Source organism: Phasianus colchicus, chromosome 1 (genome assembly GCF_987193195.1).
Source record: "Phasianus colchicus chromosome 1, bPhaCol1.hap1.1, whole genome shotgun sequence".
In the NCBI taxonomy this organism is placed as follows: domain Eukaryota; kingdom Metazoa; phylum Chordata; class Aves; order Galliformes; family Phasianidae; genus Phasianus; species Phasianus colchicus.
The window spans coordinates 104,499,764-104,517,540 of NC_143436.1; the positions used below are offsets into that span (position 1 = coordinate 104,499,764).

At 38.7% G+C, this 17,777-nt stretch overlaps 1 protein-coding gene across 2 annotated transcripts in view; it reads right to left on the reverse strand.

The window, feature by feature from the left end:
- APP (amyloid beta precursor protein) overlaps positions 1 to 17,777 on the reverse strand; it is a 202,401-nt gene that overhangs the window by 93,025 nt on the left and 91,599 nt on the right. For both annotated transcript variants that reach the window (XM_090121406.1, XM_031612471.2), the window contains exons 4-5: positions 11,614 to 11,726; positions 9,797 to 9,990 (exon numbers count right to left, since the gene is read on the reverse strand). In XM_090121406.1, coding sequence (XP_089977532.1) covers positions 9,797 to 9,990; positions 11,614 to 11,726 — 307 coding nt within the window. The remainder of the gene's footprint in view (positions 1 to 9,796; positions 9,991 to 11,613; positions 11,727 to 17,777) is intronic.

Here is a 17,777-nt window from a genome sequence, read left to right on the forward strand (position 1 = left end):
CCATTTTCCCTTTTGTTTTTCCTTACTCTTGGATTTGCAATTATGTATATTTTCACATATCCTAACAGAAAAAAAAAATAAAAAATGAACTAAGCTATTTCACAGTGTTACACAAGCTGCTTTTGAATTCTTAAGACTTTACCGAACAACAGAATTAAGTGTTTCTTAATGTCTCTCATCTTCCTGATTTTACAGTATGTTTTTTTTTTTACCTTTACACATAACAATGATAACAAAAAATTGCCTGCATTAATTAATTCTAGTAGAAAGAATAAGAATTTGCACTAAAGATCTTTCAATCTCATTTTTAAACAGAACATCTTAAAAAAAAAGCAGAGAAACTCAAAACTAAAAATGTGTTTACAAACACATAAAATCCATCAGGATCACAGAGCCTTCTGACATTTAATAAATAATAAATTCAAAATCCTGACAGTAGAAGATCATTAAGACTGAATGTGATGGAAGACGACAGGGTGAAGGTTGTCTGTGTGGCCCTATTTCAGCCAGCCTGAGAATCAGCAGGAAACCCTGGATTTGTTACAAAACACTTCTTTCTGCAAAACCTCAGTTATAATTAGAAGGGACTGTTCAATGTCTTTTTATCTAACCTGCTATCTTACAGCTTATCTGAGGTACTCTATGGTTCATAGGTACTATGAACCAAATAAGTATGTGCTTTGTCTGTGGAATTCTTCACCTCAGTACCCTCACATGGTAACTACAGGCCCAAACTTCAAGAACATCTTTGTTTTACAATTGGGAAAGCAAACAAAAAATGCCAGAAGCACATAGGCACCCTGGATGCTCAATTTAAGATGTTGCCTAACATTTTTCAGAGAACATTCCACCTTAACTTTTCTAAATGCACCTATCACCAGCAGCTTCTGCAAGCAGCCAGACCTTCTGCTGAGGGGATCCCCTTCACTCACGCAGCCAGACCAAGCTCTTCACCAGGTCAGCATTTTACTGTTTTAACCTTTTCTTTTTCACTCAAGTCACAATTTCACTGCTATTTTTTCTCAGCAGCGATAAAAACAGAGTGTGCCATGTGAAGAAATGGCATGTTATCATGCAATGAGAGCCAAAAACATTCAAGATTAGAAATATCTTCTGTCAGCAAAATAGAAAAGTATTTACTGTTTCCATCCATATATTCGGAAGTATGTATGTAGCCTTTCTTAAAATGTGGAGAAAAAAAGTGTTTACTACAGAAAATGCTCTACTACACGGCATTTGTAATAGCACAGCCTCACAAGAACTGGAATTCTTAACTTTCCACAAAGCATCCTAATACTGATTTCATATTTCTAGTGTAGACCACAGTAACAACCTCCATCACTGAAAGGTAAAGGAGAGCAGGAACTGCTGGCTAACTTTATGGAGGAATATCCAGTTATGAATCCATTGGCACACAGCTATCCTGGTGTGACAATACATGCTGAAAAACCCAGATGCAAATTTCTCATTTCCAAATATTTTTTCCCAAAGAATACACAGCACACTGTTTATGATAGAATGGTATACACCTTTACGTCACAAGAACTTTTCAGAACATCTAAGAGAAATGCCAGAACAGTTTATTGAGTTGCTTACTACACAAATGTATACAGGGAAGCTTTTGCTCCAACATTTCAGTGTTGGACAAGTGACAACATTTTTCCTTAAAACACTTTTGCTTATTACTTAAAGAAAAAACTTTGTTTTTTGAGGTCTTAAAAGCAACATCCCTCTCTCAAAGTCTACTATTTATTAAATATCCAAGTTTGATGCCATTAAACTCCTAAAAAAGGTTAGACATTCATGTAAATCTCATAGGCGGTTTGCACAGCTAGCAAACTGCTCTCATAAGGGGTCACAAAAGCATGGATATATCCTACTCATCACTTCCTCAATTAGATTAATTCTCTCCGCCCATAGTCTCATCCATCATTTCTGTTAAGACTTTACACTGAAACAGTGATTAGATTTGCCAACTCAGCATCACTGCAATTACCCCTCAACGCAACACGCTGTTTCATCAATTCCATTGAAATTTCTTGTCCTAAGAAGAAATCCAACATTTAGAACACTTTCTAGAGTTGTTAACACTCCTGTGTTCTTATGCTTTCTGAATTTTATTTTAACAACATCCACATTAAAAAGGAAAAAATGCTATTAAGAGACATTGTGATTATCTCAGTGTTAAGAAATTGTCTACATGAGAGACAAAAACAATTAATGTAAGGATGTAACACACAATATGCTAACAGCATACTGAATATGCTGATCACATTCAGAATATCCTAATAGGACAACATACTTCAAAAGATATTCAGCATAAGCAGTAATATTATGCCTATTACTTGATGGTGCCTTAAATTTATAAAGAAAAGCAATTAAGTTTTATCATGAAAATACTTACAAAAACAGAAGTTCTTAGATAAGCTGTACCATTAGTATCAGCTGTTTTAAAACCAATAGCATTTTGAGAAGTGTTTTATAACAGGTATAAGATGCTTTTTTATTCCAGTTTCTAACTACAAACATTGAGGAGATATGAACTTCTGACCAATTAGCTGAAGTACTGGTTTTCAAAAATCAGAACACCTTCCCCACCATTTCCCCTACATTAACTCCATTTCTTTAAAATACCAATTTGGCAATGGACAATTCTTATGATATCAAGTCACCTATTTCAACAACTGCTGTTTATCTCTATTGAAGTTAATCTGGGGAGGAGGGCAATTAATAATAAGCAAGTTTGTAACTTCTTGTGTATATATTAGCTCACTGACCCACAATTAAGAACAATTTGTATTAGGATAGTCAAGGAGAACACTGTCTCTGGTTGCATCCCTTCCTGCTCTTGTGTCACAGATGGCCAAACTCCCTTCAAAGCAAATTTTGCTCCACTGGCACGAAGTTCCATTTCCTGAACATTTCAGGGGTATAGACAGCCTGTTGGCACAGCACAGAAAAAGGGAAATCTAGTTTATCCATCCAAAAGCAAGTAATTTCCTCTTTCTAAGTCAGAATCTGCAGTCCAGACCCTTTGTTAGTTTCAGATCTAGTTCAGCTTTACTAGTGCTTCAGGAGTGGATGCAATTAGTTTTGTTTTTTTTTTTCTCCCAAGAATCATTTAGGAGATTCCCATTGGCGGACTTCTCACAGGTATTTTAGAAATTGACTTTCCAACTTAATGAAAGAGCTTACACAGAAGAGAATTCATTGTTGTTTATTTTAATGCGAGTAATATGATAGCTTGAAAACAGATGAATACTCAACAGAGACAAAATGTAATTTTGTTTTTCCTCCAGTGACTATTTCCAACAAAGAATTTAGCATCAGCACCTTCCTTTTTCTTGATCGATGTCACCATTTTTAGCTTTACAATACCAAAACCTTCAGGACTCCAGATATCCTATTTCTACATTCTAAATACATAGGCCCAGAACCGGTTCCAGTTAAGCTACTGATTTTTCACTCAACACTGCAAGACAACACTAACAGTAGAAGTGATGGAAGGAGGAAAGAATGGACAAGACACAAAATGGCATGGCACACTAGCTAAATTATGAGTGAACCTGTAGAAATTGAAGGGTTTAAGAAGCAGTAGGAATCTCATTCCTAAAGCCCTTGCAGTCCTACACCAGCAAGTGTGCACAACCAGCCAGCAGGGCGGGCCTATCCCCCCCTGAGGTCTGCAGCTCTTGCTGGTCCCATGAGGATGCTGGAGAGGAGCTCTATGCCACAGCAGCAGAGGTGCAATCCACATACAGGAGCCCGCCTCGCTGCACATGCACTCACAGGAAAGATGCACAACACACGAGGCAGAAGGTCTGACTGCTGAGGTCCTGTAGAGAAGCAAAACAGAAATCTCTTCCTGAAATGGGGTGACCTCATTGCAGCCCTTCTAATGGGAGACTATAAACAGGAGGGGAGTCAACTCTTTACAAGAGTAGATAATGGCAGGATGAGGGGAAATGGTTTTAAGTTCAAGGAGAGTAGATTTAGGTTGGATGTCAGGTGGACGTTCTTTACAGAGAGAGTGGTGAGGTGCTGGAACAGGCTGCCCAAAGAGGTTGTGGATGCTCCATCCCTGGAGGTGTTCAAGGCCAGGTTGGATGGGGCCCTGAGCAGCCTGGTCTAGCATTAAATGTGGAGGTTGGTAGCCCTGCCTGTGGTGGGGGAGTTGGAGATTCATGATCCTTGAGGTCCCTTCCAACCCTGGCCATTCTGAGTCTATGAAACGGGAAGAAGCAACTCATTGACATCACCACTTTCATCTTCTAGCTTCATCAAATATTCTCCATGTCAGAGCTCAGTTCCTTTCTTCCAGAGGTAGTTCAAATGCCAAACAGACTGAAAAATTAGTCGGATTTGTAAATAAGAAAGATTGATAAAAAGTAAACAAGATGCTCTGATTTCCCTAATCATGCAGTGGGAAGAAATGCACAACCCTGACAACCAAACTCCCCAAAGGATTGTCTTTCCTGTTCTATTTCCAAGTGCATTTTCTGGATATATGCACACGTGAGACAGAGAAGGAATGAGCAGAGGAAACAGAAGGGCAAGAGGGAAGAAGGGAGATGTAAAGAGAAGACATGGGATTTCATGTTTTGCATGTTTGCTGCCACACCATTTGCAATCCCATATTACAACCAAAACATTGCTTCATGGCTCTTGCCTGGACAAAGTCTCCAATTGCTCTGTGATACATAGACCCAAAGAAGGGAGTCAATTGGAGTTGGTCATAGTTACACCTAAAGTAGGCAAGATAAATTTTCAAGTACAGAAATGACAAAAGCCCATAAGATTTGGCTTTTAAAATTATTATACCGACTCTTGTAAACTCATCACTTCTTGCCTACTACAGTTACTTGCTACATGTTGCTGTTTAACTCAGGAATTTTTCGTAACTATTTGCCACAAGTAGACAAATTGTCTGTCTGGCCTGTGTAGCTTCTGCCAAGGTAACAGCATAACATACCAGGAGGAGACTGTGCTGCTGCAGCAGGTCAGGGCACTAAATGACTGTGGCCAATTTAAACGCACAGACTGATTTAATGACAACACTCCAGGGAATTTCCATTGATGTTAACTTGCAGTAGGTAAAACCATGCATTGTCATCTTTGTACCACTTGAGTCACAGATGTACAAAATGAGCTAAAAAGTGAAAGAAACTAAATGCACAGCTCCTCCATGTCAAGTGAGAATCTTTGTAAAGGTACTCAGCAGAGAAGTTTTATTAATCTCTGCTACTTTTATTCCCTGAATGCTTGAACAAAACAGACAATTAAAAGCATGGTGTCTCACCTGGAAACAATTCAGCATAGGAGTCACATATACTATGCTGTTTTCACCATTAGGAAAAAATGGCTGGTTTTAAAAGCTTTTCAGGATTGCCTGGATTATGGGTGAAGGAGACAATTAAGAAATTTCAGTTTTTCCAGATGCCTACCATTGGGAAAAAAAAAAAAAAAAAAGAAGTTCTTTGAGGTAGCAAAAAAAAGTATATATAGCTTTAACCATTTCTTTTGCAGCATGTGGGAGATGAGCACTGCAAAACCAACACACAACATGACCACCACCTTATATAACATAAATTCTTATTCAGGTTTTACTTCACAGATGCCTAATTTTCAGCATAAAATGGATTGCATTCCTTTGAATTATTTACGGTAGCTTTAAAAATCCTAAGGGCAGGTATGAATAAGCCATAAAACTTCGCTTGGCAGAACTTTATGAGAAACTGTAAACCAAGCCCTTACAAAATACACAAAGCACTACAACACATTTACTACACTACCCAAATCATTAAATCAGGCTGAACGTACATTATGAACATACACTGAACAGACAAAATTAATTTGGCCTGACATGTCAAGGAAAAAAACAATGAGAAAATTAAATCCTCTATTTTAAACCTTGAAAATAAATTCAGATAGTCTCATAAAATGACACCTGACTGAATTTAGGACACTATCTTGTCCTTCTGAGCCATGAGACTCATGTCCTAAAGAAAAGCTTTCTATATAACCCTCAACACTGTGCTTCCGTTTCCCTAGTGTAACAGAGGGATACTGACAGCAGCCTATTTTGCAGGTTGAAAGGAAAGGACAGGAAGTCTGATACGTAATGATGAGAAGACAAGAAGAAGCATGCATAAAAGTGTGTGGATAGAGAAGATCTTAAGTTTTCAGCCCAACCACCACTCCCAGAGATGTTCAGGTTGAAGTATCAAGGACAACCAAAAGCTCATAGCAAGTGTCCAGGTATGGGCAGGAGGCCATGAGGCAGTGCTGAGTTCTCAAGGGCAGCCAGAACTTGTAGGTCATCTGACTGAATTGCAGCTATAAACAGAGATCTCTGCAGCTATACTGAGAACCCATAGCTGCACCTGGCTGTCCCTCAGGCAGTCTTCAAGGTAAGTTTAATTAAAGTATGGATAACAGCAAGGAACATCACTGAAAATGGCTGTGACTTCTTAGTTGCACACTATTTCAGGACAAGCACGACAACACCACATCCATCATGGCAGAACACCCTTCATCCCTTTCCCAAGCACTTCCAACAAGTGACACACTGAGGCAAGCCATGTCCTTTTCATGCTGAGGTACAGGTCAGTCAGAGCCACATTGGTCAGAACATCCATTCATGATGATGCTGTAGCTCAAAATGCCTCCACACATTCTTATAATAGCATGGATTAATCCTGTAGCCAGGATCACCAGTAACAGAATGGTCTCCACTCCAGTGCAAGGAATGGGTTCTGTTCCAGCTGTACCACTTGCCAAATCTGAGCAAAAAAGATACTAAAATACCTATGGCAAAAGCTTCTGAGAGGCCCTATTTGTACAACAGGGTTAAAACAACAGGCAGATCTTAATGGAACAATAACAACAACAACAACAAAAAAAAAAAAAAAAAAAAAAACCAAACACACATGTTCTCATGCAGTACTGGCCTGAAATCCTGACTTCTGGGTAGAAACAGAAAAATCAGCTCAATAAGAGCTGCAATAGAAATTCTGCAGAATGCCAACAACAAATTCAGGGCAAAGTGGAAGGTTTCAGGTTGAGACAGACATTGTCAGTGCAAGATCAAACATTTACCGCAAGCACAAATACAGGCTGGGCAAAGAATGACTTGTGAGCAGCCCTGAGGAGAAGAATTTGGGGGTGTTAGTTGATGAAAGACTTAACATGGGCTGGCAATTTGAGCTTGCAGCCCAGAAGACCAACCGTATCCTGGGATACATCAAGAGAGGCATAACCAGGAGGTCAAGGGGAGGTGATTCTGCCCCTCTGCTCTTGTGAAATCCCCACCTGAAGGCGCTTTGGAACTAGATTACTTAAAGGTCCCTTCCAAACCAAACCATTCTATGATTCTATGATTTAAGATGACAAATAAAAACTTCAGTAGATACTTCAAACAATGGGAATTTAGCAGTGAAAGATATCCTCCTGTACTTTTCCCTTCTCTTCTCCTTTGTTCCTCACAATCAGCTTAGCACTAAGGCATATATATACTTATTAAAACATATGTTTTTATATGCATGGATGGATATATATACAAATAAAAATATACAAAAATATACACACAACATTTACCACCTACTACTGCATGAAAAATTGAGTTTTTGTTGTGTTTTTGTTGTTTTTTTTTTTTTAAATATGATTAAATTTCAAGAGTATTTCTGTCTCCAGTACACATGGTTTAAATGCCATTAGGAAGCTGAAGAGGCAGCAAGAAATGCGAATGAGTCAGTATAAGAGAACTACAAATTATTTGGCTCTTCATCTGCAGTTGAAGTACAAGTGCCCATAAAAGGATCTTTTCATTTTTCTTTTGTATGCACATGTATGAGAGGTGAAGAAAAAAAAAAGCAATATTTACTTGGGACTTCAGAAATTGCTTGAAATGCAATTCCAGTTCCTATTCCCGGAGGATAAAGAATTTCTGAAGTTATTCCTGAACCACTCTCTTCATATATTAAATTGCTTCAAGAAGAACAAAACAAAAGAGTAAGGTAAATGTTCTGTGACAAACATGAAAAACAGAAATAAACTGCCTTATAAACAAAACAATTTTATATACATCTTTGTGTGCTCTTCCATTTGAAATATTTTAGGAATCTTTGAACTGATACATGAAATTTGTATTACAGATACAATAATAACTATATACAATATACAGATATAAAGCAGATCAAACACAAGACAGATCTGTCTTATATTTCTCTGTCATATATATATATACACATACACACACACAAAGGAAAAAGCAAATCATGATGAAGTATATGCTAATTTCATACTCTAAGAGAACATTTTATAATCAAAGATCAAAGAAAACACAGATGTGAGACACAGCAACAGTCCAAAGGTTAGTTTGCAAATCATACCAAAAGGTTGTAAATTATGACATTTTGATAACTATTGGAAGCTTAGGTCGGAAAAAAATGCCTGAACATCGGAAGAGGGAATATACAATGTTGCCTGATGGAGATTTCCTGCTTCTAACAACTCATACCATTTACTCATCTACTTACAAGAGAAGACTGAAAATTACAGTAGGAAAATATTTATTTTAATTAATTTTAATTTAAATTTTTAAATTATTTTAACTTACTGCATTTTTCAAGAACTCTTCCTTGCAACACACACTAATACTTTGTCAGGGAATATTTAAATGCCCATCATGAAGTGTCTTCCTAACTTTTTATTGTCTTAATGTCCTCCCTTTACACCATATTACAGCAACTTAATTTCTGTCCTTTAACTCTACCCTATTCCTGAATTTATTTTCATCAAGATTGTTACAAAGTCCAAATTCACACAATTAGGAACTGTTAACTTTCTGCATTAAACACTTCATTTGGTCCCAATTTATCTTCATTGCCTATAATTTGATTAATTTGATTCAAGTTTTAGATTTTCCATCACTATTTGCAAAAACTGCAATATCATCACCTAAGAAGCAGAAACACTGCATTCTCTAACCTTTTTAGCACAGTATGAAATGTTCAAGCCTAGGGAGTACAAAGATAATTTGTACTTAAATATTGGTTTTATGATGAAACTCATCTTCCAGCACTGGTTTGAATTCAGTTTTCTGCTCTCATAACTGCTGTCTAATGTGCTGAAGAGAGCTGTATGAAAAGTTCTTGACAGCACTGGACCACTCAATCACAACACCGTCAGAACTCACATTTGGGTCAAAATTAACATATGAGCATAGAGGAATGTCAGAAGACAAAGTATGAGTATAGTATAGAATAGCTCTTTTCCATCCTATTGCTGACTTGCAAGGAAAACCTTCACTCCCTATCGCAACAGAAGCATATTAATTAGTCTTACTGTCAAAGGCTAGATGTTAAAACAGATTTTCTTCTATGAATCACACTAAGAAATTAACAGCAGAAAGCAACACAGCTAACGCCTATTATAAATGAAGATATTTCAAAGTCTCCAACAGTGATGGCAGCTAAAATATCTGCAGCAATGCCCCCAGACTGCACAGGAAGCATGTTAGATAACAGTATTTGTCAATTAGTAGTCAAGAAGTCATGCAATTAAGCATTTTTGCTATAAATATGGCAATACTTCTAACTGAAAAAAAAAAATAAAGGCATAAAATGTGCAATAACCGTATGAGCAATAAGCTTTTATGTGGAAGGTTAAAAAAATTATTTTAGCCATTGTAGCTGCAAATTCACTTATAGAAAGGAGTCTTCCTTCAATGATGAGGTCTTCCAGACAGATTGCTGGCATATCTTCTAAGATGATAAGGGGAAAAAGCCACTCCTACCTTCCATCTGCATAGTCTGCATCTGCGCCTCCCCACCAGACATCTGAGTCATCATCTTCAGCATCAGCTGAGTCAAGATTGTCGCTTTCCTCTGCTAATGGGCAGCAAACAAATTCCACACCACGAAACTTGTCAATTCCACAGGGCAGCAGCATGCCATAGTCATGCAGATTCATACTCTTCTCACTACAGGACTACAGAAAATAAAATAACAACATTGTCATGGAGGAGGCTAGAAAAAGATGTCACTAATCTCAAGAGAAAGTAAGGGACCATGTACAGCTGTAGGAGGTTGAAGTTGGTGAGCTGCATGTTCTCTGAATTTTGAAACATGACTTAAATCATCACCTCTGCATTTACTACTTACATTGTAAGTAGTAAGCCTGTGTCTGCATTGAGCAGCAACGTGTGCTTGCAGCCCAGACAGACAACCATATCCTGGGTTGAATCTAGAGAGGTAAGACCAGCAAGTTGAGGGAAGTGATTTTGCCCCTCTACTCGGCTCTCGTAAGACCCCATATGGAATATCATATCCAGTTCTGGGGTCCCCAGCAGAAGAAAGACATTGAGCTGCTGGAGCATGTCCAGAGCAGGGCCACAAAGACAATCAGAGGGCTGGAGCACCTTCCCTATAAGGACAATCTGAGAGAGTTGGGGCTCTTCAGACTGGAGAAGGCTCCAAGGAGACCTTATAACAGCCTTCCAATATCTGAAGGGGGCCTACAGGAAAGCTGGGGAGAGACTTTTTATAAGGACATGCAGTAACAGGATAAGGGGAAATGGCTTTAAACTGGAAGAGGGCAGATTTAGACTAGATATTAGGAAGAAGTTCTTTACTGTGAGAGTGGTGAGACACTGGAACAGTTTGCCCAGAGAGGTTGTGGATGCCCCCTCCCTGGAGGCATCCAAGGCCAGATTGGATGGGGCTTTGAGAAACCTGGTCTAGAGGGAGGTGTCCCTGCCTATAGCAGGGGCCTGGAACCAGGTGATCTTAAAGGTCCCTTCCAACCCAAACTGTTCTATGACCTTTGCAAGCAGCAAGAGCTTCTTTTCCCTGCCCTTTTGTCTTTGCCTGTATGGAAGGACTTATCTCCCCCACATACATGGTGACACCATATGCTCCTGCTCAAAATTCTCACATGTTCTATTTCACATAAAACCCTAAGGCAGAATGGTTATTTGTCCTCCTGGGCTATTAATGCTCTTAAACACTTCACAGATTTACATTTAAAATTAAAATTTCCATACATGAAGGCTGGTGCCTTAAACACTTATTTTAAGAGGCCAATTGTATATATTAGATATAGATATTATATAGATACATCTTAGCAATTGTAATACTAAGTTCATTTCTGTATTCACTTAAAGCACTGACAATTTGAACTCTGTGCTTGACTGCAAGATGGCTTTGTATAGTTCTGTGTTTCACAAGGCCTCTTAAACTTTCATGCTGAACTTCACATACTGTATCCTGAGGCCCTAAAATAGCTGGCATAGGAATATGACACCAACTGATGGTAACAGTAAAGGCATAGCCTTCATCAATTAAAGTTTGTCAGTTAATCTTTAGCTCCAGAACAACAGTAGCAAGGAAAGCCAGATGAGGCAGAAAACATCATGGGTAATAGAACATGAGGAAAAAATAATGTTGTTAAATAGGGTTCATGCTAAATAATGCACAATTTTCTTATTAAGTGTAACAAAAAGCCTTTTACACAACCATTCATAAGCATCCTTTTAATTTCTTTTCAGCATCACTATAACTTCAACTCATTCTCAGGATAGTGATACAGTTCTAGAAAAGCAGTTTAACATACTTCTTTAGCAACAGTATGCCAGTGCAGGTGAGTTTCACACACATCCATCCTTTCCTGGTGAAGGAACTTGCACTTGTCCGGTACCAGAAGGGCATCACTCACAAACTCGCCCACTGAAAGAAAAAATAATAGTAAATTAAAAAACCCATGAATAATAAACAGTAATTTTGCATCTAATACCTCATCCTGTCAAACCTCTTGGTAGGTATAGGCCAGCTTTCATGGATGAGCAGCAGGGGCTGTTTTGCAAAGAACAGTGCAGTTTCTGAATTTCCACAATGCTCCTGACTTTGATCTGATTTTGATACTGGATTATGGAAACTTTAGCATAATATGGCAACTTCTACTTGAGCTGTGTGAAATATGTTGGACCCACTGATGATGCGTGGTGCAACATGAAGCTAGGAGATGGTGGGATCTAGTTCATGGAAGTCTAGCACAAGATGCCATGAGGCATGATGATGCTCTGCTTCTGCATCCATGCAGGGTTTATGTAGGGAAGGCCCCTGGAGTGCTTTGAAATATTAATAATTTTTCCATTATGGAATAAATCTTATCTTATTGTTTTTAATAATCCTAGAGTATTTCTACATAATAAAATACTAATAGTCCACTGAGTTAATGTTGCAATGTAGACTCTCTCTTGCAGCCTCATTACATCAGCCAGACGAATTCAGATTAACCAAGAAGGGAAGCAGAGCTCAGAAGCCAGGAAACATGATGACTCATCATCACCTGCCTACCTGGATCTGACCAGAATAGGGGAAAAAGGACTCTACAATGTACAGATCTGACCAAAGAAATTGTGGCTGCCTTTAGATGTAGCACAGAAGTGCAACAAGAACACCACTTAAGTACATAATGCTCACAGCTTCAATACTTACAATTAAAAAGAAATTCAGCTGATGAATAACATGATTCATTAGATTAAAATCACTAATCCTGTACAATTCCGGCTTTACAATTAAACAAACCCAAGCCCTTGAAAAATGTTAAAACAAACAAACAAAACTGTAGAATGCTTTTGAGAAGTTGATGCACTAAACAGACCCTGCATTGTGAAGCACATGACTCAGCTGGCATAAATGATCAGCTCCCCAGAGCAATTGTCTGCAACCTCCAAAAAACTACAGTGGGTTTTAAATGAACAAACCATGATGTCCCAATGGCTGAATGGACACAATATTGAGTTAATGAATTGGAAAGAGACGACTGCAAGTTTACTGTTCAGTAGAGGGTCATCTACATCTATTAGCAAAGTCTGTTTTAAAAATAATCAACATCCCCTTGCACTGGGAGAAAAGCACAGTTCAGCAAATACATGCATATAGCTTTGCTAATCACCAGGATGTACTTTTCACACAAAGTTCCTTGTTCTACTTCAATGCTTTTGATCTCAAGTCTTTAAATTCAGTTGCTTAATTTACTAGGAAAAAAAGGATTTTATTACCTTTACCCTTGTGTGACACACTCTACTGCTTGCAAATTATTAACAGAAATGCTTTCTGGAGGTAGGTAGAATAAACTTGCAGAAATAATGAGTTGAAACACTTTCTGGTAATCCAAAATACAAAATTTGCAGCTTTTCTTAATGCCAAAGGTGTCACACCTAAATCCTGCACTGAAATGTGAACTGCCACACCCCCAAAATGATTCAGCTGATAGGTAATGGATAATGCTTCCATTTAGCCAAGTATCTGAGCATTAAGAAAACACATGGGTGTTCTGCTCATGGAGCATATCTGCCTTGCTCTCACAGGACAGAGCCTTTCACAAATATCTGCAGTAACATGTTATTGCCTGTTCAAGCATACAAGGCATTCAGAGCTTTGTCTTTATGGCAAACATTTCTAGAAAACAAAATAAATCCTGCAAAAGTGGCAGATATCACGAAGTTCATTTTACTCCAGAGAAACAGATGTGAATTTAGAAGCTATGCATACAACGCCGTGTGCAGCCCTTTATCATCTGACTTCAGATATGCACAGGCATAAGAGTCCAAATACCACCACACCTGTTAACTTCTGCAACTGGGGAAGAGGGCATTTTTTTTTGGTTTAATACTCCTTCATTATACAGAATTGTATACAACTTTGCAAATGAGTCTTCTGAGCTTTATCAATACATAAAAAGAGCATGCCCTGGAATGCCCTAGTTCTTACAACTATTTCTGAAGTTTAAATGCAAAGCTTTGCATTTTTGCTCTTGGTGGGTTTTAATGAATTCCTGCTCAAGTGGCAGTTTGACAGGGGAATTTAAGTTCAGATGACAACTGAAACATTTATTTTGCTTGGGCCAGTCTACCAGAAACACAAGCCCATCAGGAAGTAGCACTTAAAATACATTTGGCTCGTGGACAGGCTTCTATCTGTACAACTTCAGTATTCATTTAACTTCCAGTGCTGCTGAGTCATTATGTCTTTGAAGACTGTTTGATTTTTTGGACAAGTAACCCACAGACTACACAGAGGAAATAAACACGTGAAGAGTGAACAATCCTGTGCCTCCTGAGTGAGGGCCAATGTCAATGAGCTCTAAAATGTTACAGTTCCACAGGCAGAAGGACTGGCAAAATTTACCTTGAAGATGAACCCCAACCACAAAGGGGTAGTATTACCACCACCATTGGTACTACTGCTGTCAGGTTTGCATTTATCCCTTTTTTCTGTATTTTTCTGTATTTTTCAAGGTCTCCTGCATTTTGATTCTAGTCCTACATCTGTGGTCTGCTGAGGTAACTCTAATAATAAAACATGACGGCACAATTTGTCTCCTGATGAGTTCATAAATCACTAAATTCCCTCAAGAAATCCAAGAGGCAAGAAGAATAACCACTTGTTTTTCAGAAGATGTTTACCCGTTCTTGCAGGGAAGGTCTGAACAAAAGCAGCCTGCTCTGCTTTCTGGGTTTCTAGCCCTTCTGGAAAAAACAGCCCTGAAGGGGAGTTTCAGGCAGAGATCAAGTTACCACGTTAAAAGCAAACAAACAAAAAAGCCTTGTGCCTACAATTCATTCAGCCAAAGGCAGAAAATACTCTGCTTGCTCTTCTGGAACTAAGCTGCTTGTTCCCAACTCAAACCTATGTCTTTGAACAGCTATGTTTAAGTTGTTGTATTCACTGTCTATGCTTAAGTGCTACACATCATTGCAAGACATCATGCCAATGTCGTAAATCACAGCTTAATTTCATTTTACAAATCTCAGTTCATCTTCTTCCCGATGCCCAATTTTCCATTACATTTATAGCAGCCTTCACACCGCCACATCCCAAAGGACACCAACAGTGTAGCAGTTGACATGCATCAAAGACAGCTTTGCCACACATTACAGATCACAGTCACAGATTATAAAGCCACATTTTACTACTGAATTATTTTCATTCAATGACATACTGTATTCTCTGAAAAATACTCCCAGAACAACAACAGATTTTGTTCTGCAAGGCCTTAAGTTTTGGTTCAGAAATACGTATTTCAACCAGTAAAGACTACGAAGTCTAGTAAGACTCAACCTCTAATAAAAGGATTCTAGCAAAGGCATCTGATCAGAGACTTTTAAATCTACTCTAGGAAGAAAAAGGCTCAGCAAGCAAGCACATTTACAAGAACATGTCTGCCCTATCTGTTCAAATGGCAGAAATTATATCAGGGCAAAATGATTCAAAATGAAAATACCATATGCTGTGTGAGGTACTGTCAGCAGATCTTCCATCCACTGCATAAAACAGTTGGGATATGAGGATTCATCCAACATCACACAAAAAGAGAGCAAAGATGAGAAAGGTAATGAAACCAAATCTATGATGAAACCAAACACCTGCCAGCAGATGGCTGGGATCTCAACCGAAAAATAAGTATGCTCAAATTATATTCAGGGGAGTACTTTCAAAGAGAGCCTGTTCTAACTTTTGCATGAAAATACAGCGCAAATGCCAGAGTTCCAGGTCTTGTGGCTTCATTTTTAGTGCCATCAGTGAGCACAAGGCCTTGCTGAAATGAATGACAAGATTAAGTGTCTAAACCCACATTCTTGAGGAGAACAGTGGGAGAAATGTGTCTTTTCCTATGACTTCCCGTGGATGACACCAGGCAGCCGCATGCCAGGACAGTGGCAGCGAGTGGCAGAGCCCTTCCCAGACCATGGACTCAGTGATACCCTGTTCTATAGGTGCAACAGCTTGGCTTTCAGCATGTTTGTTAGCTCTTGTGCCTACTGTAAGTATGTCCCTTACATTTATTCAGTCACGTAACTTCAGGTGCCACTATTAAGGGTGACATTCACATAGCAGAAGGCATCACATTTGAAGTCTTACACACAGGACGGTTTACTTTTAAAATGCATTTTGTTTTTCAGGCAAATGATTTAGTAAGCACAGCTATCTAGAAATATACCAAACAAGTCCCAGTGTTGTCCAAGGTTTTGGACCTAGCACCCACAGGTGAAGAGGTAGAGGCTGCTCTGATGAGGCACTGCATTGCCCCACACCTAGGGGTGGCACTGGCCCTGCTCCACACATGGCTTTCCTCTCACTCCAGCATGAGTGTGCCCAGGCAGACTGCTAAAGTCCTTCAGTCTGCTTTAAAGGGTTTTAAACAAGCACATGGTAAACAGAGGTTTTAGAGATTTCTCCAATTTCAGATTCCATTTTAAATGGAAGTAAAAGAGAAGCAGTGTTTAGGAAGTAAGTAAAAACCCATCTGTAGTCATTTGAAAGATAATTTCTACCTATGCTTTTACCTGTGAATGACTACCAATACTAATATCAGTAACCAGGAAGCAATCAAACTCCATCCCACTGTATTTCTTTCTCCAGTAAACACACAGAGCAGCATCAACAGGTGCTGAAAATGCAGGACAGTCACCAGTAGAAGACAGGCTGTGGAGGAGCTGGCACTCTGCTGTGCATACGTAGCAACAAATACATCCTGAAGCAACAACCCAAGGAAACCACCTTCACCATTTGCAGAATTTGTCCATTTATTAGGCTACAAAAGGTAAAAATTTCTGACTTTCTTAGATAAAAAACTGGCAGTCTTACTGTACTTAGTGTCTCAATACTCTCATAACCATTTTGAAAAATCATGATAATGTGCTTTTCACAAGTACTTTGGTGACACACAATATATGACCATACTGGTGACACAAGATCAAGGCAAAAGACGACCCACTGTACTGAATGCAATGACATCTGAATATGCACACCAGCAAATGCACATCAGGTTCCAACCCTGGTGTTGTTTGGCCATAATTTTTGGAAAGTCCAAATACCTTAGGTAAAATTCTGGGGTCAAAGGGCTAAAACTTTTTAGGTACAACCATTAAAATGCATTTGTCCATATGAAATAATGAACCACCTAAGAGCTGCACCTCAAAGTGATTTGCAGTGTTTATTATGTCTTTGTTTTCATAAGGTTCTGTACAGAAGAAGGGTTATTCTCTCATCTTCTTCCTTCTTCCTCTGTAACTCTTTGATCATTGACATAAATGGAATTTCTGCTTACCCTGATACTTTTTTTTTTTTGCTTGAATGCATTTTTTTTATGAAATTGGCTTACTTTCCAGACAGAATGTAAGCATCATTCATATTTTATGCACTACACCAATAACAGATACATTTGTTTACACATAAGAAAATTCAAATGCACATCATCACATGTTCTCGCATCATTACAGACAAGGCACACAAACATTTCTTCAAAATCTACAGCACTTCTGTGGCTCATTGAAGCATTAAGCCCATTTACTGCTCAATTATTTCTTCTACACTCTCCCCCATCTTTGTGAAGAAGTCTTTCAGGGAACACAGCAAGATGCCTGTTCTGCCCCTCTCTTGCACACTAATGAAATGTAGCAGAACTTTGCCAATGCCCACTAATGCAGCCTCATGGGTTAGGTCACATGCTGGGTTTTCTTTTCCTAACTCCTACACTCTAAATGCCCCACAAACTCAAGAACAAACAAACCACCAAACACCCCATCAGAACTTGTTATCAGCGTGACCAGCAGCAAACATCATCCCCAAAAGGCCATGTGAAGGGTTTTCTCTTTGGTTTGCTTTCTCTAGGGACCAGTGACTCAGAAGAGCAAATTTTCTTGCTCTGCACCACACATCAAAACAGAGCCTCTAACTTAGGACTTACTGAGAAATCATCCCAAAAAATGC